At 40.5% G+C, this 23,943-nt stretch overlaps 1 protein-coding gene across 2 annotated transcripts in view; it reads right to left on the reverse strand.

Annotated features, from left to right (window-relative positions):
* Positions 1–215: 215 nt before the first annotated feature.
* The window catches only part of LPCAT2 (lysophosphatidylcholine acyltransferase 2), a 777,819-nt gene continuing 754,091 nt past the window's right edge, over positions 216–23,943 (reverse strand). For both annotated transcript variants that reach the window (XM_044082005.1, XM_044082006.1), the window contains exons 12-14: positions 10,017–10,115; positions 7,838–7,979; positions 216–1,239 (exon numbers count right to left, since the gene is read on the reverse strand). In XM_044082005.1, the coding sequence (XP_043937940.1) occupies positions 1,058–1,239; positions 7,838–7,979; positions 10,017–10,115 (423 nt within the window). In that variant the 3' untranslated portion in view covers positions 216–1,057. The remainder of the gene's footprint in view (positions 1,240–7,837; positions 7,980–10,016; positions 10,116–23,943) is intronic.

The following is a 23,943-nucleotide window of genomic DNA, read 5'->3' on the forward strand; positions in this document are numbered from 1 at the left end:
GATCACCAAATGCTTAGGTTAGCGAATGGTGATTAATTGACCCCATGTAAGCGAATGCTTACAAAACCGAACTGTCAGAACAGCAATTTTTTTCCAAGGGAAAAAAAATCGCTGTTCCAACAAAAAAAAAAACACTTTAATATGTGATATTAAATGGGGGGCTTCACCCCCCCACAACCCCCCTACCTAAATATACCAACTCTGAGACCACACTACAGTGCCGAAAACGGCAAACTACTGAAGCGGCCAAGCGGATTCTTTCCCAGGGAAAGAATTCACTTACATGCCGCTTTGATATTTTGCCATTTTGGCATTTACAGCTCGACCAAGTCGCATTCGCTAACCTACGTCTTCGGTCAGCTGATAGGAACCCTATATATATATATATATATATATATATATATATATATATATATATATATATATTATTTTTTTTTTTTTTTTTTGTGTATGCATGTATTTGTTGAGCTGTACCATACTGAATCATTTGAAACATGGGTCAGTGAATGGTCTACATCATCTGCTAATCTGTTGCATCTCAAGAGACTTAACAGGGTTTAACATAGCTCCTGTGGGGGGGGGGGTGACATGTCTCCTGTTTATAGTACCTGCAGCCCTTCAATGGATCGAGTCAAGGTAAAACTTTGGTGAGTTATGAGTTAGGACAGACTGTCTCAGTGTAAGCCACCCATATTACGTACAAGTAAGAAAGATTTTAGCAGTGAGTCAGCCGTAATATCAGTACTAAGGCTTTCAACAGCATTAACAATGCATTAACCTGTAAGACAAGTGGTGCCATATATGTGGTGAGGAGTACTGCGTTATTAAACATCTAGCATAATGCCAACATTCGGATGCAAAATAATATTCCAACAACCATTCTGTTCCTTTTGCACTGTTAAAGGCATAAAACTGTGTTAATTAGCATAATCATAATAAAAATCAGTTCCTTATAATAACCTAAATTTATTAGATGTGTAATTAAATGCCTTCTTCAGGAGACTGTTTGGTGTACACGGAGGGTCACTGAGAAGTTGTAAAAAGTTTCTTTTCATATTTAGTCATCTTTTTTGTCTGATATACTGTCTTCATCTTTAGCCTTCATTGGACTGACTTTAACAGCGTTTACTGTGGAAGGATTTTCTGCCTCCTGTAGAGCCCAGTATCGCTGCTGCTCTAGGTAGGTTGTAAACAGCTTGGCATACTCTGGGTGTATAAGTGCAAACTCTCTAAATTCATCTGAAAAAAAAAAAATTGGTAATTCACTAAACTACTATACAGCACTTAATTTCACTATCAATACTTTTAAGAACTGATATATGAAAGACTCTGGTTCAGGGCAAAACAAACTCCTTGCGCCATGTTAAGAGAAATTTCTTGCAAACTCTTAACAGAGATTACTAGAAAAAACTCACATGGCATCAAAATCTATATTTACAGTTATGCTCTCAGGTTAAGATAACAACTCTGCTGCTTGAGTTTCTGAAGTCTCTAAATCATTCAGAACCATCTCTTCATTGTCTTCACCCCCTTAGTATTGCAACCCCCCCCCCGACATGTTGAAGCAGACCATCATTTCACTAGATGACCTATCCAGTATCTCCTACCTGCACTACAGTACTATCCCACTGGGACAGTCTGGTAAGAGGATTGAGGAAACTGTCCATTAGGGTGTGATCATTCAGTTATATATTAACCCTCCAAGATGGGGTTACCTTTGCAGGGAGGGGTGTAAGGAAACACTCTGATGGGACTGAAGAAATATTGGTCACCTGTGTGTTCAAACAGTGTCTTTAAGCACTACCTCACCATCTGGTAGTGTGCAGCGCCATAGTAAGTGAAATGCCCTCATCCTGAGTGGTCATGTATCTCTCCCCCTCACCTGCCCACCTACTGCAACAATGCATCTAATTAATTCATCGAAAACTAATTGCAGCAGACGGCTGTTAATCGAACACAAACCAGCGAATGGCTGTTCATCGAACGTTCACTTCAGTGAACATTTTTCTAAGGGAAGGGAATTACTTGTCCCCCAACACTGACCATAACACAAACTACATTACATCAAACCCACCAAGGTAGTGGGCTTTGCACTCACACCCCTTACTTATATATACCAACTCTGAGATCACACTACATTGGGGAAAAGGACAAATTTCCTAATGCTGGCCAACTAACTTCCTTCCCTTAGAAGACCCGCAACAATAGCTGTTGTCATGGCCTTGGCAACACCACCAAAGCTCATGAACTGATGTGCCCCCTCAACCCTCCCTCCCTGAAGAGGGCAGGAGACAAAGCCTCATCATTCTACCCCATGAAACTCTCGCAGGTGCCCAGGTTACTGATCATTCTTAGGCAGTCAGAGTTGAAAGTCAGAGATTTATGCATCAATGCCAAAGAAAATGGATTGCCCAGTCTTGTTTGAAGTTATTTACTATCTTTACATTGGTGATAAAGCTCTTCTTGCAAAATATAATCCCAATTTTTAATTCTGTGTTATGTCTGACATTCAATAGTACAGCCTCTTTATCTTTTCAGTTTTATAAAAGGATTAACAATGTTACCAGTCTTACTAACCCCCCCATATACACATGGATCTACTTTACAAGTTCAACGTTTCAAAACTTCAAACTGAAAATGGTCGAAACCATAAGATCAAAGTTCTAAAACTTCGAAATTGTAATTAAAAAAATAAATAAATAAAAACAATTTTTTTTTTACTTTCTGCCCCTTGCACCCCCGCCCCCACTCCTGCTAAATAAATATACCAACTTTGAGATCATACTACAGTGAGGAAAACAGTAACTTACCCATTCCGTACTGTACGGCGATCTCCATTCAAAATGTTCAGAGTTTCACAACTTTGATCTTATTGTCTCGACCATTTCCAGTTCAAAGTTTTGAAACTTCGAGCTTGTGAAAGGAATCCATACACACACATCGTATAAGTTCTCTTACTGGGATATCGGTACTTCACCATCTCAGATTCCACTCCAACTTTGCATTACTAAGGTAAAGAGTAAATAATTACTCAGTCATGTGCATTTTGGTCAAACGCCTAAACTGAAGCTCGCTGCTTTCAAACTGTGCTCAGATCGGCATTACAGTGTTCTGTCTCTGCCAAAAGGTGGAACAATTTGTTGGCACCAATGAAACACATCTTCCTTTTACATCCACCAAGTGAAACACAGGAAACACAGAAAATTAGGGTGGGTGACTCTCCTGTATCCCAGGGTTCAGTCCTCAGACACTCCTATTTGGCATTTGCTTCTTAGAGGTCAATGTTAAGGGTTTATGGCTGGCCAAGTCTGCAGAAGATTGTAAACTTGATACCATCATAAACACTAGGAGATACCAAGATCCTCCAAGAGGACGTTTCACGAATAAATAGCTGGTCTTAAAAACACGGCCTAAAACTAAATGCCAAAAAATGCACAACAGTATTCTTTGGCAAACGTGATGTCTCCTGTAACTATCACACTGACACTCAACTGATCCAGTAGTTAGGGACCTGGGAATCCACATAGACAATGAGCTGTCCTTCAATCATTATGTATCCGTTAATGTAAGAAAGTGATTTTTCATCATGCTGCTAATTATGATATGAGTCCGGGTCACGTGATCAGTCCACTGTATTCGGTGGATCATAGAGTATAATGCCCTCTTTGGCATGCACCTGTACAAACAATTAACACAATTTAATTGGCCACAACTCTTGCTCAAGAAAAAAAAATTCAAGGGTGTAAAATCATAAAAGCTACAATACCGTCTCACAGTCCTTTTCCTCTTTTCAGTGTTTTAAAAGCTACTGAGGGAGAACTTCTGCCTCACATGCAGAGCCTCAACCAAACCAAATCTTTTCAGACTGACTGCACAACTGCATATCCAGTGGTGGCATAATTACCGGCTCAAGCGAGATTAATCTGTTCTGCAGCAAAAATACACACATGTATCACATCACAATGACTGCCAATTCTCTGGGATTGGCTTCCTCACCACATAAAGCAAAATGCATATCTCTTACTCTATTCAAATGTAACCTGAATGAAGTGATAGGAACCTACAACTTTACCCCTGGTTTTGCACATTTGTCCAATCTGCATAGTCATACCATGTAAATGTCTGCTCAGCTTTGGGATATTCATACTTAAAATTCAAGGGCCCTGTGTTATTTTGTACTTCAATCAAAAGAGATAAATTCTTCTTGGAAATGCATGGCAAGGCTTCTAAGGATCCTCATGGATTAATAGCCTTGTAAGTACATATAATCCTGTGAACCAAAACAGGTACCATTAGAGGTAACATAATGGCCCTGACCAAATAGAAATGACGCTGCATGTGAAAATCCTTGTGTGGAATTTGACTGTCACAAAGATAGTTACAGACACTGTCAACAGTGGATGTCCACAACATCTAGCCAAGAAATATAATATCAACAAGGCAACAGTACCAGTACCTGGAAATACTAAGAAAATATCCCCAGTGGGGTACTTAGCCCACATTGTGGTCATCTAGTTCAAATGGATAGGCTACAAATGTGATTCCTGTAAACACAAACTGCAGAAAGAAATAACTGAAGAGGGCATGGATGGATATTAACTTTAAATGGGCAGTACAGTGATGTACTAAGCATATCAGCACCCATCTGACCAAGAAGAAAGAAGGGTGCACACCTCCAACAGTAAGGCCAGATGTTAGGTCTTCAGCTGCAGTCATCCCAGGAGTAAGTATAACCACAGCTGTGATTGATATCACAAATATTTGTTTTTGTTTTTGCTGCAGTCATCCCAGGAGTAAGGATGACCACAGCTGTGATTCATATCACGAATATTTATTTTTGTTTTTGCTGCAGTCATCCCAGGAGTAAGGGTGACCACAGCTGTGATTCATATTATAAATACTGTATTTGCTTTTATTTTTAAAACAACTTATCTTCATCCGCTTGCTTTCTTGGGTAACAATCTAGAGAAGGACTATTTCTCTGTAGTTAGACTTTATTTTTTGTTCACTTGTTATTTTGTTTGTCTGCCTGATAATCTGGGAAGTCCAAATGGAAAGCTCTCATTGTCAAAGAACAGGAGGAGAACAGCATGCAAAGTATTTAAGATTTTTGACTCTGTCGGCTCTTCAAGCAGATATGATTTGTGTTTTTGTGTTTCCTATAAATTGCACAATAAGAAAGAAACTACTGCTTTTTGAAAACATTCAACTTGGCACAACTAAGTTGTCTTTATTTAGTAGCTGTGTAACAGGTAAGAAAATAGGTACCTTTAACTGCTATTCCAATTAACTTTAACTTCAATTTTACGTAGATATTTTAACCCAAGACACCTTAACACCGAGGCAAGCTTGTCAATTACACTAATATCACATAACAATAAAAAAATAGGTTCAACAATAATAACAATACTGTAACTTTGGTTAACAAAATTGAATGATACTAGAACAGATAATGATTACTATTATCCCACCCCATCATAGGCCAACTCAAAAAGATAAGTTTTAAGCTCACCATGACCCCCCCCCCAAAGCCAGTCATTGACAGATACTCCTTAAAGCACTATGGCAGTAGATTCCACAGATGAAAAGTCTGATACAAGACAGGAAGAAAGCCTGATGTGTCCAGATGCACCTGTAGAACTGTCAGCAACTCCCTTGGTGGCCAAATGTTAATACCCAAAATTAGCAATAGGGCACTACTACTTTACTCACAGAGGGACCCAGATCATGAATGGACAACTACACTAACACTAAATTCCTGAATATGATTCTGTACCAGATAGGCAACCAATGTAGGTTGTGTAGAAGAGGGTTAATGTGCTGCTAACAGGATGTACCAGTTAGTAATCTTATAATAAAGCCCTGCACCATTTGTAAATAGTTATGCTCAGTGTTAGGAAACCCCAGGGCATTGCAGTACCCCCTTGAAAGGACCAAAGCATGAACAACAACAGACAGATCAGTCTGAGGTAACATATGCTTAATTTTGGAGATATTTTGCAAATGAAAACAGGCAGATGTCACTATGGTTGATACTGGTCCCTAAGTGTCAGTTGTAAATCTAAAAGCACAGCTAGGATGTGCATCTTAACAAGAAATTCAAGCTGAACCTGGATGTACATTCAAGAGAAGCTAACTCTCAGCTCATTGATGTGAACCTGTTGAGAACACAACACAAGGAAAACATCAAATAAAGCATTTTACAAGGGAGGAAATTTATCTTGCACCCCCATATCCCCCAATTATCCCCAATATCTTCTAATAGTCTACACTAGCTCTGAAACTACACAGCTGTGAGGCTAAGGAAAAAAATTCAATTCAACAACCTCATACTGCTCGATGCAATTTGAGGCAATCAATTCAAATCAATTAAACAGGAGCTGACCAGTAAAGCTGTAAGCACTGGATCCCAATAAATGCTTCTGAGTTTGAAGAATTCAGATGAAAGCCACCAAATGAAATGCCACACAAAAGCAATTTGCTGGTGGTTTGGCTACACTGTCTGCTAATTTCTTCCCAAACAAAGTTTATATGCGACAGATTTATTGTGCTTTACTGTGTTGGCAGAGTTCCAATGTAGTCTTTTCTTTGAGGACAGATTAAGAGCAGCACATCATGGGGTGTGGTACCATAAGGGGTAAAAACATTAGCAACAGATGAAATTCAATATGGAAAAATTTCAGTACTCTGCCTACTGGGGAGACGGCGATAACAAAAAATAAAGGGGCAAGAAACTGGGGAGACGGCGATAACAAAAAGTAAAGGGACAAGAAACTGGGGAGACAGCGATAACAAAAAGTAAAGGGGCAAGAAACTGGGGAGACGGTGATAACAAAAAGTAAAGGGACAAGAAACTGGGGAGACGGCGATAACAAAAAGTAAAGGGGCAAGAAACTGGGGAGACGGCGATAACAAAAAGTAAAGGGGCAAGAAACTGGGGAGACAGCGATAACAAAAAGTAAAGGGGCAAGAAACTGGGGAGACAGCGATAACAAAAAGTAAAGGGGCAAGAAACTGGGGAGACGGCGATAACAAAAAGTAAAGGGCAAGAAACTGGGGAGACGGCGATAACAAAAAGTAAAGGGGCAAGAAACTGGGGAGACGGCGATAACAAAAAGTAAAGGGGCAAGAAACTGGGGAGACGGCGATAACAAAAAGTAAAGGGGCAAGAAACTGGGGAGACGGCGATAACAAAAAGTAAAGGGGCAAGAAACTGGGGAGACGGCGATAACAAAAAGTAAAGGGGCAAGAAACTGGGGAGACGGCGATAACAAAAAGTAAAGGGGCAAGAAACTGGGGAGACAGCGATAACAAAAGTAAAGGGGCAAGAAACTGGGGAGACGGCGATAACAAAAAGTAAAGGGGCAAGAAACTGGGGAGACGGCGATAACAAAAAGTAAAGGGGCAAGAAACTGGGGAGACGGCGATAACAAAAAGTAAAGGGGCAAGAAACTGGGGAGACGGCGATAACAAAAAGTAAAGGGGCAAGAAACTGGGGAGACGGCGATAACAAAAAGTAAAGGGGCAAGAAACTGGGGAGATGGCGATAACAAAAAGTAAAGGGGCAAGAAACTGGGGAGACGGCGATAACAAAAAGTAAAGGGGCAAGAAACTGGGGAGATGGTGATAACAAAAAGTAAAGGGGCAAGAATCAAACTTGTAGGAATACTGCAACGGTACAACTGGGCATAACTAGACAGATAAAAGGACAGTGTGTGTACATTTTTTTAACTCATGCGTATCAGTTAGTTATTTTATTTAACAATAAAATATTTTATGTATGTTAATGAACATTTTAAAGATGGTATACTGTATCATATTAAAAACAGGAACTCACCATAGTTAATCCTTCCTGACTGGTCTTTGTCAATGTCTAGGAACAAAGTGGAGATGTCAAGGTCATGCACTCCCAAAGAAGAACGCAGAAGGCCACCAAACTCTTCTCGGGTTATATAGCCATCTTCATCACTGTCAAAAAGCTACATGATAGACAAAGAGCAACAATCACATGCCGGCACTATATCATAACCATAACCTGCCATGAGTTATTTAAAAAGAAATGTCAGGATTAAGGTCTGTATAGCCACATATGGCCTGGTTCCCACTAGGTCTTGTTGACAGCGGTGCAGTACTCAACAGTCAGTGTGTCGCTCATCTAACTTTATGTCTAGCATATTATTTTACTTCATCTTTCAGGGAAATCTGCACATGACATCATGTTAGCACTATGACACTGAAACATGTAATACTGTGCGCTGCAAGTTAGAGTGCACACAAGTTCAGAAACATTGCTGGTCAGCCCTATTTCACATTTATGAAGCTAAACATAGTCCTACGTGATTGCTAATCTGATCAACAAAACCAAATAAATAATAGATGCATTTAGACACTGGAGAAAGGTAGATCTGACAGTCTTTAGAACAAAACTGGCAAAAGCACTAACAATCCCCAAGGGGTGCCAATATCTTTTTGCAGTTGTACTGTAGCTAACTGTCCACTGCATTACAGAAAAACATAGTGAAACTTAAACTTAGGTAATATGCTGAAAGGTGTCAGATTTCCCACTGCAATACTTAAGCATACATGTCCAGTGCAGTACAGAAAACACTATTATAAAATAAGTATAATTAATATGACAAAATATTATACTGCAGTATTTAATAGATACTTAGTATCAAGCTGAGTGCCCAGGCACTGGCACTTGGGCAGGGTGTCTACATATGGGCAGAAGAAGGGGTGCCATACTGGTAAGAGATAACAGAAAGGGGAAGGAGCTAGTTTACCTTCACCCTGAGTAGGGAATGGTGTCATCCACCTCTGCTGTACTAGCACTCCCAGTGGAGATTAGAGGAACAGCAAAAGGAGGCAAGCAAGTAATAGAAGTGACTGGCACCCTGGCAAAGTTATAATAGAATGTCCTAGTTAGTGAGGAACTCAGCACCGACACATGACTGGTCCAGGCACGGGATATAGGTGGTAGGCAAAGAAATACCTTCAGTCCAATATATACTGAAACCACTTGGCAAAATTTAACTAGTACCCTTGTTACAGACTGAATGGGAAGAGAGCGGTACAAGAGCAGACATTTTGTGTAAAGGAACACAGAACAAGCTGTGAACCAGGTACAGAAAAGTACGTGGAATCATGTCTTACATTCCAAGTTAATGCCAAAGGCTTGTGTAACATAATGGGGAATTCCAGGGGAAGCCTGCCATCCTGTGGTGAATGTGCAGGAAATTGTATAAATTGTCAGATTTCCACTGCCACTTTCTGTATCTCAGTTAATAAAAATAGTATGCAAGCAGAATACTTTTGATACAAAACAAATGGGACAGCACAAAATCCAGACTACAAGATAATATTCCAAACTGGAGAATTTATTAGAAGGTAAGTGCTTTTGCCCATACCAACAATAGAGTTCTTCAAAAATGCATGTCCCCAAACCCAGTAATCGACACATTTATGAATCGCAGAAGATTATGACATACACACGTTACTACCCTTTGATAACCTGATCATTACTGCATGATTCATGTAGCATTTTATACAGAAACAATTCAGACCTCTTTGTGCAAATGCATGCAGGTCTCTGCAAGGTACTCCATAATGGTATGCAAATACAACTGCCAGCTAAAAACTGCAAACTAACAGGACTTAGAAATATTTTCTTTAACAAAGTTGCAACTTTTATTCCTCCTTGACACACAACTAGAACTTTTTTATAAGAGTTGCCATTTTCTTTATACAAATAGAAAAGCAACAGAATTCTTGTGATTAATGAATACAATACACTTATGCTTAAATTAACTATTAATCTGACAGGTAGCATATTAAACTCATCATCATTCTAAATGTCAATTGATTTACCATTTTCTCACATTAAAAATGCCACTTCTAATACACAAATTGAAGTAGGATGTATTGATTTTTTTCCAACAGCAGACCAAACCTTAAGTCAGTACTGATTTGTAGTAACAGTGCAATAAAATATCAAGCACATATTTAAATTACATTACCTTAAATGCCATCTGAATTGTTTCCTCTGTATTTGCAGGCTTACAAAGGACAGTCAGGCCAATTACATACTCTCGGAAGTCTATCGTACCATCCCCATTCTAGGGAAACAATGAAGTGAAGCTGTGTGTTACAATACGGACATTTAAAAAGAGACATTTTATTAGTACATTTTTTTTCTTTCATTGAAAATCAGTTCAATAACTTGAACTGATTGATGTTGGTGATGTTTGTAAGTTCAATGAGACTTCTAACTTTGGTTTTGAAAGAGAAAAAAAAAACATGAATTTGCAAAACTTCAGCCATGCTTCTTTGGCCTACAATTTAGCAAATGTTTTGGCTGCAGCTAAATTGCAGGCCTTTGTTCAAAGTATCTTTTTGTAGTCCAAAATAAATTAACACCCCCCCCTACACTTTGGTAAATGTACTGACACTTTACAAGAATTACAAGAAAAATATTTTCTGACTTTTCTCTAAATGTCACAGACATTTTTGATACTACATGTAAGTCATATTAAAATGTAAAGTACTATAAACAACAAACACAAAGTTTAAAAATTAGCATTTCAATACTGTGATGCTGCTTTTGTAAATTTATCAAAAAAGGTGACAAATGCCTTTGAACTATTGACTGATTTAATTGCTCTGTTTTGCTATGAAATATATGGCTACATAGGAAGCAGCTGTGAATCAGTTTAAGTTCTCTTCCTCTCTGCAATAAAGACAACAGAAAATAGTTTCACAACTCTGTCTTGTTTACAGCATCCTGAGCTCCTGACCACAAATCTCTCTGTCTTTGATATGGCATGCAGGTATAGACAAATTCCTCTGCAACTTATGTGAGAAGTTAAGCTTAAATAATGGGTGGTCTTTCCCTTCATTTGATACCAAAGTGAGAAAATGAAAGTTTTATAAAGTACAAGCAGGTTTCAGGTATCTAAACAGTACTGGAATCATACTGTAGGGAGAAAAGTAACCTAAGAGTTGAGTTAAACTGTTGGACAAGTTGGCATTTTCCTTTAAACCCAGACTAACTGTTGTTACCTGACACTTATGATAATTTAATAACATAAGTCTCTCCCCCTCCCTGTTTATTGACTGTTGACAAGAATCAGAAGTATTATTTTGAAAGTCTCTCCCCTTAAAAAAAAAAAAAAAAAATCACCAGGCTAAAATACCTTTGATAAAATTGATTAACACTGAGTGTACTGATATGGTTTGCACTGCCTTTATTATCAAATTAGTTTACTGGTTCTAGCTGATGGCAGAAGAAGGTTTCCAGGCTAGTTGTTTTGTACTGAAATTTAAATAGTCAGTAGCAAGTCCACCCAAACATTGTTCTAGGTCTGAGTTCCTAGCAGTTTTAGCTGCCCCTGCCCCCAGATTCATTCTGGTCAGTGTCGTCGACAAGCACTTCCCCACAACTTCTCTCATCAGTCTGATTGAGATGGGTATCGTGAAACAGTTTAAGAATTGTCTCGTGTTGTCTGATGACAATCTAGTACTCAAACAGCATAATATAGTATGTGAGAGATGTACAGACATAATATCCAGGGAGGCAAACATCTCAAACACAGTAAACTCAGACACCAAAATTGTTAGCAGTATACCACACATCACACCTCTCTCCAAGGCCATCAAAATACACATACTCCATCATATGCTGAAGTTCCAAAGATTAACTTGCCTAAATCACAAAGACCTCCAAAACACAACACAGGCACAAAGCACACTCAGCATAATAAGCCTTCATCACGTAGTCCCAAAGTCACAGATGATGAGCCCATATGACAGGCATTGACCCAACCAAACTTTCTTGTTTTAGGTGACTTTATTATAAGACATACAGATGTGCACCTTACCAGGCTGAGCAAGGAAAGAGTGATGGTTAGTTAGTTGATTGGTGGCTGGATGCATCAGATCATGCATGGAGTCAAGTCTTTGCAAAACAAGTACCAGTATAACTCTGTCATAATTCATGCCACTGTCAATGACTTTAAGTGTACCTCCTTGGACTACATGAAGACAAACATGATGGAGCTCTGAGAATGTGTGTCTAAGTCATGTATGAGCCTAGCACTAAGCAGCATTCTACCTTCTTCAAAGATGATGTCATGATATGAGTAAATAAATAATGGACTTCAATGATTGGTTTAGTTTTTGATGTCATTCAAAGAGGGTCCAATATTTGTCAGTCTGGGAGGATATGACAGACAGACTACACTGATTTAGTCAGGAATGGCCTTTATCTGTCCCCTCTAAGGTTTGGATTATTGGCAATGACAGTGTTCACCTCCATTGCGCCTTTTTTAAGGAATACCAACATGATAAACCTACCAACATAATGAAACAAGCAAAGGAAAATATGAAAGAGTTACTGATCAATGCTAAGGGCCTGAAAAAGCAACTCAACTTCATACAAGCCCTTCTCACCCTGGAAGACACTGACATCTGTGTAGTAACTGAGACATGGTTTAAAATAGCACAGAGTATTCACCAGAGGCAATAACTTCTTACACGTTTAGACCAGCTACTGCACAGGAGGGGAAAAAGGTGGAGGTGTTTCAATCTACATCCAGAAGAGACTTGCATCAAGGCTGATAAAGCAACATGATTCACTGGAGCTTCTTCATGCCCAAATTACAATCAGAAAAGTCCTGTACCATATAGCAGTTAGCTATACAGCTCCCTTTTTGACAAAAGAAAGCCACAATGCATGTCTACAGGAATTAGAATCACTCAAGTACTTAACCCAGCACCATTTCTTAGGTGATCAAAACTATCCAACTATAGACTGGGAAACCTACACCACCGCTCATCCAGATTCCTGGACTTTGCTAATACAAATGCCTTAGAACAATAAATCAGAATACCGACTAGAGGGAGTAGCATCTTGGACCTTATCCTTATCACTGCTGAATTATGAGCACATCAAGGAAGCTGTTCCCTTTTTTTAAATTTTACCTGTATGTACTTTCCACCAGTCATCTGAACTTTAATAGTAGATAAGTTATTTCATACTACTGACTGCATATTAATTAGTGGCAAACACGCCTTACCATGTTGCTTATTGTTTTATCTCCCCCACCTAAAGTATTTTAGTACCTAATAATAGAAGCCCCATCTCATGCAGCAGGTAATTGTATAACTTGTGACAATCAATCTGTTATCTCTCTTAACATAAGACAACAAACAAAATGGAGACAAAAGTAACAATTACAGAGAACTTAGATGTGTGCTTATACTCTAATTAGTCTGGGTTTAGGTAAGCAAAACTCACTACAGATAGTTTTTTCGCTGATCTTCTGCTCAAACACCTTTAGTGGCTCAGGCTCATCCTGCTCCATTCACCTTCACTATCCTCAGGCTCACTCTGCTCCTCTACCCTACCCCCATTCTCACCCACCCCATTTCAATTACATTTATTCTCACCCCAGCTCCTCCCACCCTTAAAACTCATCCAATCACACTCATCATCAAAGCACTCCCACTTTAATTCATTCCTAACCTTCACCCCTGACTCATTACCCAATAACTAGCCAAACTCCACTTCAACCAGTGCCATCACAGCTAAAGAACTATTTTCCTCCAAAACTACTTATATCTTAATAATGACAACTTTATATTACTTACACAAGCACCCCCTTTCTACAATGTATCTTATCTCTAACACAATACTCCTCACCCTCTGTTTCTTACCTCCAAATACACTTAACATCACTTCAAACAACTTACGTATACTACAACCCTATATTTATAACATCTACACAAACACAATATTTTACCAGCTTCTCTGAAGTAGCCTCTAGCCTGTATGCAACAGACATAAGTTTATATACACCAAAGTAAAAATCCTTCCACTGCAAAACAACAATACAAACTTTGCTCTAGAGTATCATTACTAAAAAAAAAAAGAAAACAGCAACCAAATATTCTCCCACATACATATTCCAACCTACCCCAATGTGGAGACATACATCCCAATCTAGGTCCCATCTCCTTCACTCTCAACCCCCCCTAATTCTTATAAATCTCAAAACTTCAAAACCCTTAACATTCAAAGTATTGGAAACAAAATCACACTATTATATGCCTGGATAGCTCACAACAAACCAGATATCATAGCTGCTACTGAAACTTGGTTAAAACCATACATTAAAGATGCATAATTAATGCCTCCTGGAATTGCTTGTCTAAGATCAGACTGACCCCATAAAAATGTGGACGAGTCACTCTAATATACCCAAATGCCTTTACTATAGTTCCATATACCAAGTCTATCCCACAATTTCCACAGCCAAAATATTAATAGCCTTCGTAAAATGAATAACTGTAAAAGCCTCTGTACGGTAGACTTATATATCCCCCCAGGCAATAACATTCCTATATTAAAAGAAATCCTTGCCCGGACAACAAATAATATAAAAAATAAAACAATTATTCTGGGAGATGCAATATTAACTGGCTTGATATCACCCACCACCATTATTCCACCATCAAGCTATATAACTTTAACCAGCTAACCATCAAGCTATATAACTTTAACCAGCTAATCACAAACATTACCAGACCCAATAAAATGAATGACAATGACTCAGTCCTGGACTGGATTATGGTCTCTGACCCAAACAGAATCTCCTCCTCAGGGACACTCCCTAATAGTATTAGTGACCATCTACCTATCGTTATACTGCATAAAACTACCCCACCACTAAGTAAACACCAATATAAGAAAACTACAGACTTATCCCACTTCTGCCCAACCACCCCAATGAATCTTTACAAAACATCAGTTGGGATGCACTAATATTCCTTCCCCTCAATGAGGCTGTCAAGTTCTTCAACTCACCATTTCTCAGGATCCTAAACAATGTAACCCCACTCCGTCAAAAGAGAGTAAAATCTAATCCTGCCAGCTGGTTTACCAAACCCACAAAGCAATTCATTATTAGCAAGGACAAAGCATGGAAATCATGGCAAAAAAAATAAATTCCCTCTGACTTCCCTCTGACTTCACATGATACAAACAGCTTCATAATAAAATAAAGTGTCTAGTCATTAAAAATAAAAAAGAACACTAACTCAGTCTACAAACCAACATAAGCAGAACCCCGAAAAAGTCTGGAACTCCATCAATTCTTTACTAAATCCAGGCTCAAAGAATAATCCTTGTCCAAATCCAGATAAAACACCCACTGAAACAGCTTTGATTTTTAACTCATATTTCATTAATACCACAGTTAACTTCACTGCCACCTTACCACAAACTAACTTAGACCCTCCAGATCCATCTACGCAAAACACCTCCACTTCCTCATTACCCAGCTTTTCTCTATCACCTATACCTACCACTAATATAAAAAAACTCAAACCAGGCACCAATGCTCCTGACAACATACCTCCAGAATTCCTACAAATACCAGCCAGCTCTACTGCTAACCCCGACAGCATACTTCTTAACAGATCTATTCAGAAGTTGCATGTACCTTCAATCTGGGAAAAAGCATACATTCTCCCTCTTAATAAAGACAGCAACAATACTGACAATTCCAGCTTTCAACCTGTTGCTATCCTCTCACCCATCTCTAAGATCTTAGAAAAATGCATTCACACTCAACTTCTAAATTACCTGCTTCATAACCAAATCCTTTCTCCTATTTAACATGGTTTTAGGCCTGGTCATAGTACTACTACTGTAGCTTTGATATCCTTCATGGATACAGTTAACTGGGCTTGAGATGCTGGAAACATTGTTTCTTCACTCTTTTTACACCTTTTTAAGTAAGTCCTTTCATATGGTCTCCCACCCCCTTCTTCTTACTAAACTCTCCAACTTAGGCATCTCACCCCCAAACCCTAAACTGGTTCTCAAACTATTTCACAAATAGGCAACAATCTACCAAGTGGCAACATTCTTTCTCTCCATTCCTTAACATAACCACAGGTGCTCCCCAAGGATCCATACCTGGGCCCCTTCTGTTCAGCATTTTCATCAACAACTTCCATACCACTCTCAGTCAAGGTATTGTCATCCAATACACAGATCACCCAACCATCATCTGCACTACCAGGTCCACATCTGAACTACAGCAACTCAAAACTTGGATGACCAATAATCATCTCACCCTAAACCCCAATAAAACTAAACTTGTGTTATTTACCCCTAACAAAACACCACCCTAAACAAGGATGAACATTATCATTGAAGTTGTACCAAATACAAAAATACTAGGTGTCATCTTAGATGAAAACCTAACACCTGCATATTGACAGCAATATCAAAAACACATAAAAAGCTGGGCATCCTCTATGGATACAGACACTTCCTCAACCACTCTGCAAAACTGACTCTAGCCCCTTCCTTTCTGCTACCATCTCGTCTATATGGTGCCCCTCTTCTTACCAATATTCAATTCTCTCTAACATCCAAACAATGCAAAATATTCATCTCACCATTGTTCCTCATTATGCCTACTAAACTGGCTAGAACTCCCACATTATCTTACATATTTACAATTAATCACTTTACACAAATATATATATATACAAGCCATCAAATTGTGCCACCTTTTATTCTGTGCTTACACAGTACCATCCAAATAGATCTCTGTTCTGGACATTAACTGCTCCTGAACGAAGAAAAAACAAATCTTTCAGCTGGTCAGCTGCTTTACTCCTTTAGGTTCATAGGTTCATAGGTGTGCACTAAGCTAATGGCCCTGGAGCCTTTAGAAGCCTAGCCCATAGAAGTGCCCTGGCATCGTGCCACCTGACGTTAGTTCCCAGTGCCTCTATCAAGTAGAGCCACTGGAGTGATCCCCGGGGTGAACTTTCTATTTCCCATCCACTCATCAAGATTTCTCTTGAAGAGGGCCAGTGAGGGGCTCTGCTTGACATGGATTGGAAGTCTATTCCAGAGCATGGGCAGTCTCTGGGTTATGAACCTGTTCCTCCAGTATTTTCTGTTGATTGTGGTAATGAGGTTGTGGTCTCTGGAGCGTGTGGTGTGGAGGGATTGGGATTTCTTTAGATGTAGCATTTCTAACAGAGCTGGGTCAGACATGGCTTTCTAAGTCAAGCAAAGATCACCTCTAAGCAGGCGATATGAGACAGAGAATAGCTGGAGTATTTTGAGTCTGTCAGTACAGGACATGTGTTTAATGCCTAGGATCCTCTTTGGGAGGTATATCTATGGCCTTTCCAGCTGTTGCAGGTGTCTAGTGAGGTACATGCCAAATGGGGCATTACATTCATTGACTGATCTAATGAGGGAAGAGTAGAGAGAGACAATGACCTCTTTTTTTCTGGATGCAACCTTGGTAATCAGATGTGCCACACAGGACTTTCTGACCATAGTGGCAATGTGGTGGTCAAACAAGAGGTTGCTGCCAACCTGCATCCCCAGATCTCTTATAATGCCTTCAGTGTTCAGTGGGTTCCCACTGATGTGGTAATTAATGGGAAAGTATAGTTGTATACACTTACCATAAATGTAGATGTTCGAGTGTATTCACTGTTGCAGTCCTAACCAGTGGGTAATCCGGCTCCCGGTAGCCCTCGATCAGCCAGAATACCAAAGGTAAATAAATATGTCATCGGTTGTAAAGGACGTCAGGACATCTGATACAAAAGGAGGCAGCCGACATCACTTCCTCAGATTTTCTTGCCATAACAGTCAGAAGCCCCCAGAAAACAAGGATTAAACCAAAATCAACTTTGGCAAATAATAGCAAATTTAGCCTGTACCTTAGGAAAAGAGAACAGGAGAGGACCAAAAAGGGAGAAGAAGGGAGGGAAACCAGGACTGCAACAGTGAATACACTCAAACATCTACATTTACGGTAAGTGTACATAACTGTACTAGGTTCATCGTGTTTCACTGTTGCAGTCCTAACCAATGGGTTGATTACCAAAGCCCAGAGAAAAGGGAGGATGAACCAACAGAATCAAAGATTGGAGAGAATGCCCTGCAAAACAGCAGTGGCAAACCCTACCCTGGCTCTAGAAAACAAAGGCAAATTATAATGCTTTGTGAAAGTGTGAACAGAAGACCATGTGGCAGCCTCCAAAATGTCTTTAGTAGGGACACCCCTTAAAAGGCTGCAGAAGTGGAAGCTGCGCTTGTGGAGTGGGTCCTAACCCCTTGAGGAGTAACTGTGCCATGAAAGGAATAACAGAAAGTAATACAATGTACAATCCATTTAGAAATGGTTTGCTTAGAAATAGCTTTGCCCTGAGCTCCAGGGGCAAAACTGACCAATAACTGTGCTGATTTCCGAAGGTCTTTAGTCCTGTCCAGGTAAAACCTGAGCTGTCTGTGCACATCAAAAGAATGTAGGATCTTTCATCTCTATTTTGAGGATTAAGAAAGAAAGTAGGAAGTTGTATGGACTGATTAAGAGTCAGGCTAGAAACCACCTTAGGCATAAAGGAGGGGTTGGTTATCAGGGAGACCCGATCTGCATGGAAAATAAAAAAAGGCTCCACAGCCATCAAAGCTTGCAGCTCCAAAACCCTCCTTGCTGAAGTTATAGCCAAGAGGAAGGCAGTCTTCCAAGAGAGAAACTTTAAATCTGCAGTGGCAGCTGGTTCAAAAGGAGGAAGAGTGAGTTTCTCTAGAACACATTTAAGATCCCAGGCTGGAGTAGGTGCCCTTCTGGGAGGTTTTAAGTTGCAAGCACCTCTGAGAAACATTTTCATCAAAGGATGACAGAAAATGGGTTGTTCAAAAGAACAATGAGCAGAAATGGCTGAAGCATGGATCTTGATAGAGGAAAAAGAAAGACCACCCTGAAGCAAATCAGCCAGGTATTCCAGGATCAGAGGAAGGGTAGTCTGAGAAGAAGATTCCCCTCTAGCCTGCATCCAATGAGAGAATCTTTCCCATTTGCCAGCGTAGGACTTCCTAGTGCTAGGCCTCCTGGCCTCCTGAAGCACGTTAACCACCTGCTGTGAATAAACAAATAATACAAGAGGAATGAAAATTTCTATGGGAAATCTGCTTTCCACAGGTAAGACAATTATTAACCTTTTCTGACATTTGTTAAAGCAAGCAAAGAGGATCCCCAATGGGGTACTTAGCTGTAGTTGACTTCAACTTTGTAGTCGGAAACCAAAACGGTAAACTGCTGACCGGCACTCCTGCAAAAAATGCTTCTGCTTTGGGCTCCACAGCAAGGAAGACTGAGGAAGTGACGTCAGCTGCCACCTTTTGTATCAGACATCCTGATGTCCTTTACAACTGATGACAGCCGATTTCATATTTACTTACCTTTGGTATTCGGGCCAATCGAGGGCTACCGGGAGCCGGATAACACATTGGATAGGACTGCAACAGTGAAACATGATGAACATCTGAGTTTTTACCAAAGGGGATGACAACACATTTTTTTGGTGTTAAGCTTAAGGGCATGGTTTTGACACCAGTCATTGGTCTCAGTGAGGCCTTTCTGTAGGATGTCTGCATCACTTCGGGAGTTAATAACGGCTTCCAGCTTGCAGTCGTCTATGAACTTGGTCAGCCAGAGTCCCTTTGTGTTGGCTTGGACTTCTGAGAAGTAGATGCCGAACAGGAGAGGACCCAGGACCAATCACTGTGGGACTCCACTCATGACTGGTTGTCAGTCTGACTTGGAGTTTGCTACTTTCACACTGTGTGTTCTATCTGTGAGCCACTTTGCAACCCATCTGGTGATATAGGGGTTGATTCCTAGTTTGGTGAGTTTACCAATAATTCCCAAGTGAGGAATGGTATCAGAGGCCATTGCCAACTTGAGGTAGGCTGTATGTATTGCCTTACCTTCATCCACAGCCCTGGTGACTGACTCAAAGAAGTCAAACAGGTTGAGCAGGCATGATCTCCCTTTCACAAAGCCAAACTGCGTGGAGTCCAGAGTTTGGAGATTTCCTATATCTTTGTTAATCAGGTCCATGATGATGCGCTCCATAGCTTTACATATCAAACTAGTCAGGCTAATGGGGTGATAATTCCCAGGGTCTGTAGTCACTCCCCCTTTATGGAGAGGGATGACTGTAGCAGTGTGCCATTAGGTAGGGACAAAGCCTGAGGTGAGGCTGTGACTGAACTGGGCAGACAGATGTAGTGCCAGTTTGCCTTTGTACATCATGTAGAACACATCAGGGGATACTGTTGGGTCCCATGGAAGCTGTAGTCATGGCTTTGAACAATGCAGCTTTAAATCTGTGCTGCAGTAATGCTGGGTTCCTGGCATTCTTCTGGTATTGTGATGGTCCTTTAGGGGGGAGAGAAGGGTGGAGTTGGCACTGAATCTGTCAGCCAGTATGTTGACAATATCTGTTGGCTCAGTATAGGAGGTATCATTGTGCAGTAACTCAGAGCAAATCTGGGTATTACTGTGGAGGTTCTTGATATAACTATAGAAGGCTTTGTGATTGTTTTTAGTGTCTGCCGCAATTCTGCCTTCATAGCTCGCTGTAGAGGATTTGATGACGGATCTCAACTTTTTGTTGAGGCTAATAAGGGAGTTTTTCCAGTCTTGGGAATTCACCTTTTTCAGCAATAGTTTCTTCTTTCTGTTGTAGAGTTTGTTAATGGCAGGAGACCACCAGATTGGCTTCCATTTCTTGGAGGAGAGCGTCTTGGTTCTGTTGGGTATGGCTAGTTCCATGCATTTATGTACATGTTTGTACAGTGCACTGGGTGTATGATTCGGCAGTCATGTAGCTATTTTCCACTGGCATGGGTGCCATGAAGTTAGCCATTTCTGTTTTTAGGAGTCCAAAATCAGCTTTGGAGACGTTTTTCAAGGTGGTTACCTTTGCGGGGGTGTGGATTTCTATGGTGATTAGTTTATGGTCGGCTCTGACCAGGGAGGGATTGACTATTGGTGTAGAGCAGAGCAATAGTTGCCCATGTTAGTAATAACCAGGTCAAGGATGTTGCTTCCTCTAGTGGGGGTCAGAATGAGCTGGTCCAGGGCACTGGAAGTGATGAATTCCAGAAGTGTTGGGCCAGTGTGTTGGTGCTTGAGTAGTTTTCCCAGTTGATGGAGGGGTAGTTGAAGTCTCCTAGTATGAGAGTGTTGGGTTGGACCTTGACAGATTCCAGGGTGCTTAGGAACGTGGAGTGACAAGTCTAGGGACATGGTTGGGGACCTATAGCAGGCTATGACTTGGATCGACACCTTAACCAATGTCAGTTGCACCTGAAGTATCTCAGATGCGTTATGCTGGGCAACTAGTCTGGAGGTGTGCATATCCTTTATGACTATGGAGACACCACCACCTTTGGAGCTTCTGTCCATGTTTCGGGGCTGAAAGATGTGGAAAAAGTTATAGCCTTGTAGTCAGGGGTACTTTCTGCCGCTTTAAACCAGGTTTCCGTTACATCATAAATGTCTATGTTCTCCATTTTGAGGAGTGCTTCGAGCAAGTGCATCTTGATATTTTGAATTCTAGCATTGAGCAGCATGACCTTCAGATTGTATTTATTTATAGCTGTTATGGTGGTAATTTGGTCTTTGGAATACCGCTTAAAAAAGGCACTATAGGGGTGGCAAGAGCCTTAGCCAGTACCCAAAAACCCAGGGGTGACAGATGCAGGCCATCTCTGGCAAAGCATTCAAGGTCTGTCAGTCATGTCATCCCAACCAGACAGATACTGGATTCCCTTAGAATGATACCAGAAACTTAGTCGGTTCCCGATTAGAAGACCGAAGACGCATTCTTTCGAATGCATCTTGGTCGAACTCAAAAGCCTGAAACGGCAAAATATTGAAGCAGCTCTTAAGAGAAATCTTTCCCAGGTAAAAAATTCACTTGGCTGCTTCAGTACTTTGCTGTTTTCACACTGTAGTGCAGTCTCGGAGTTGGTATATTTAAGTAGGGGGGTGTGGGTGGCGCAGCCCCCCACTTAATGTAATGTTTAAAGTGTTTTTTTTTTTTTTTGTTGAAACAGCGATTTTTTTCCCTAGGAAAAAAAATCGCTGTTCTGACAGTTCGAAATTGTAAGCTATCACTTACATTGGGTCAATTAATCACCATTCGCTTTTTTTAAGCATTCAGTGATGTAATATAGAACTACTAGCCAATTGCTGAAGTCAATCATTTTTTGTTTGTACTGAGGTATCATTCTGGGTAACAGTAGGATACTGCTTAGGGCTAGTGTCTTACTAGCCTGGGCCACATAATCCAAGAGATCTCTTTTCATGTAGTTCAGGGAGGTGTGTCTCAGGTCATTCACACCCACATGGACAATGACAGAGTCATACTTGTACTTGTTGTGGAGTGACCTAAGTGCATGTGTTATGCGTCAGATTCTGACACCTGATAAATAGCTGACTGCTACCTTCTTCTTATTCAACCTAGTGAGTGGGACATCTGTGTGCCTACTATTGAGTCACTTATGATAAGTGTTTCTGGGCAAGGTGTTTAGCCTTACGGGCTTAGGTTGAGGGGCACACAGTGGAGGTGAGCTATATGTCCTGTGGTTTGTGCTGTGTTGTGGTGGTTGAGTGCATTTCTGTCTTGGAGGTCTCTGCTGTTTCGGCACATTTCTGTTGAGAACCTCCATGAAGGTGGGCGTGTGGTTTGTGTTTTTATGTGAGAGCAATGATAGTAGGTGTTCTGGAGGGCAATGTGTTCGATGTGGTCTGGTGCAGGTGTTGACCTTCTCCTCTTGACCAGCTAGTCCAGTCTTGGCTGGAGAGTGCATTGCTTTTAATTTGGTGATATCAGTGCATCTCTCACAAGTCTGAGTGTTGGTAGGTAAGAGGAGAGGGTTGTCTGTGTACATGAGACAGTTGCTACACTGCATCAGAATGACCAAGTTCACCAGGTTAATAGGAAAAAGCACAGGGAACTGCCCTTTAATCATGCCAGGAGGGGTGGTCATAACTACTAAGTACTGGAGCTATTTCCGTGAAGAATGACTAGTGCTGATGGCACTTAGGTGTGCCATAATAATTACTACAAAAACCTGTTGAAGTGCAAAGTGATTAGGTTATTTGAAGTGCAAGAGAGACAGAAAGAACTAGCAAGATCTAAGGGAAAAAACGAAGAGCAGACTTTCTGGCACCAGTAATAATTTACCTCACCTCAGTGCCACTGAGAGGAGCTTAAACAAGTGCAAACCCATGCAAACATGGGCTTTTAAAGCAGAAAGTGGAGAGGGATAGAAAAACTGCCCAAACGGCCAATAAACTACAATTTCTGGGCCAGAAATCACTCCTCTTGTGGTAGATAGGCTACCTAGTGCTTACCATTCGCACTGATAACCTAGAAGGCTTCCCTCCAACACAGAAAGGCTTGGAGGGCTCAGAAGCTTACAAACAGTCCTGGATACAGCAAATCTGTACGAGGATTAGACTAGTTACAGGAAAGGTGGGAAACAAGTCCAAACATGGGTTTTTAAACCAAAAAGTTGACAGGGATAGAAAAACTGCCCAAATGTCCAATAAATTAAAATTTATGGGCCAGAAACCACTCCTCTTGTGGTAGATAGGCTACCTAGTGCTTACCACTCCCACTGATAAGCTAGATGACTTCCCTCCAACACAGAAAGACTTGGGGGCTCAGAAGCTTAAAAACAGTCTTGGATACAGCAAATCTGTATTATTATTTACTATTGCAAAACTTTGGAATATCCTCCCACCATCAATTAGGACTACCAGCAATCCAGCTCTCTTTAAAAAGTCCCCTGAGACAACACCCTTCCTCTTCCGTTTTAATTTCTCCAAGTCTTTTGGGTTTCTAATACCATGACAGGAATGGACCCCATTTCTAAGTCAAAGTACAATTAAAGTTCATGAAATTAGTATTGTTTCACTCTTTGATGTTAGCCAAAAGTGCTCTTGGCAGCACCCGCAATGTGCCCAGTAATGACTCCTCCTGCAATTCATATGCTGTTACATGAATTGGTAACATATCTAAATACGACTGTAAATTATT

The sequence above is a fragment of the Protopterus annectens genome, chromosome 8.part1 (assembly GCF_019279795.1).
Source record: "Protopterus annectens isolate FY-2018-M chromosome 8.part1, PAN1.0, whole genome shotgun sequence".
NCBI classification, from domain to species: domain Eukaryota; kingdom Metazoa; phylum Chordata; order Ceratodontiformes; family Protopteridae; genus Protopterus; species Protopterus annectens.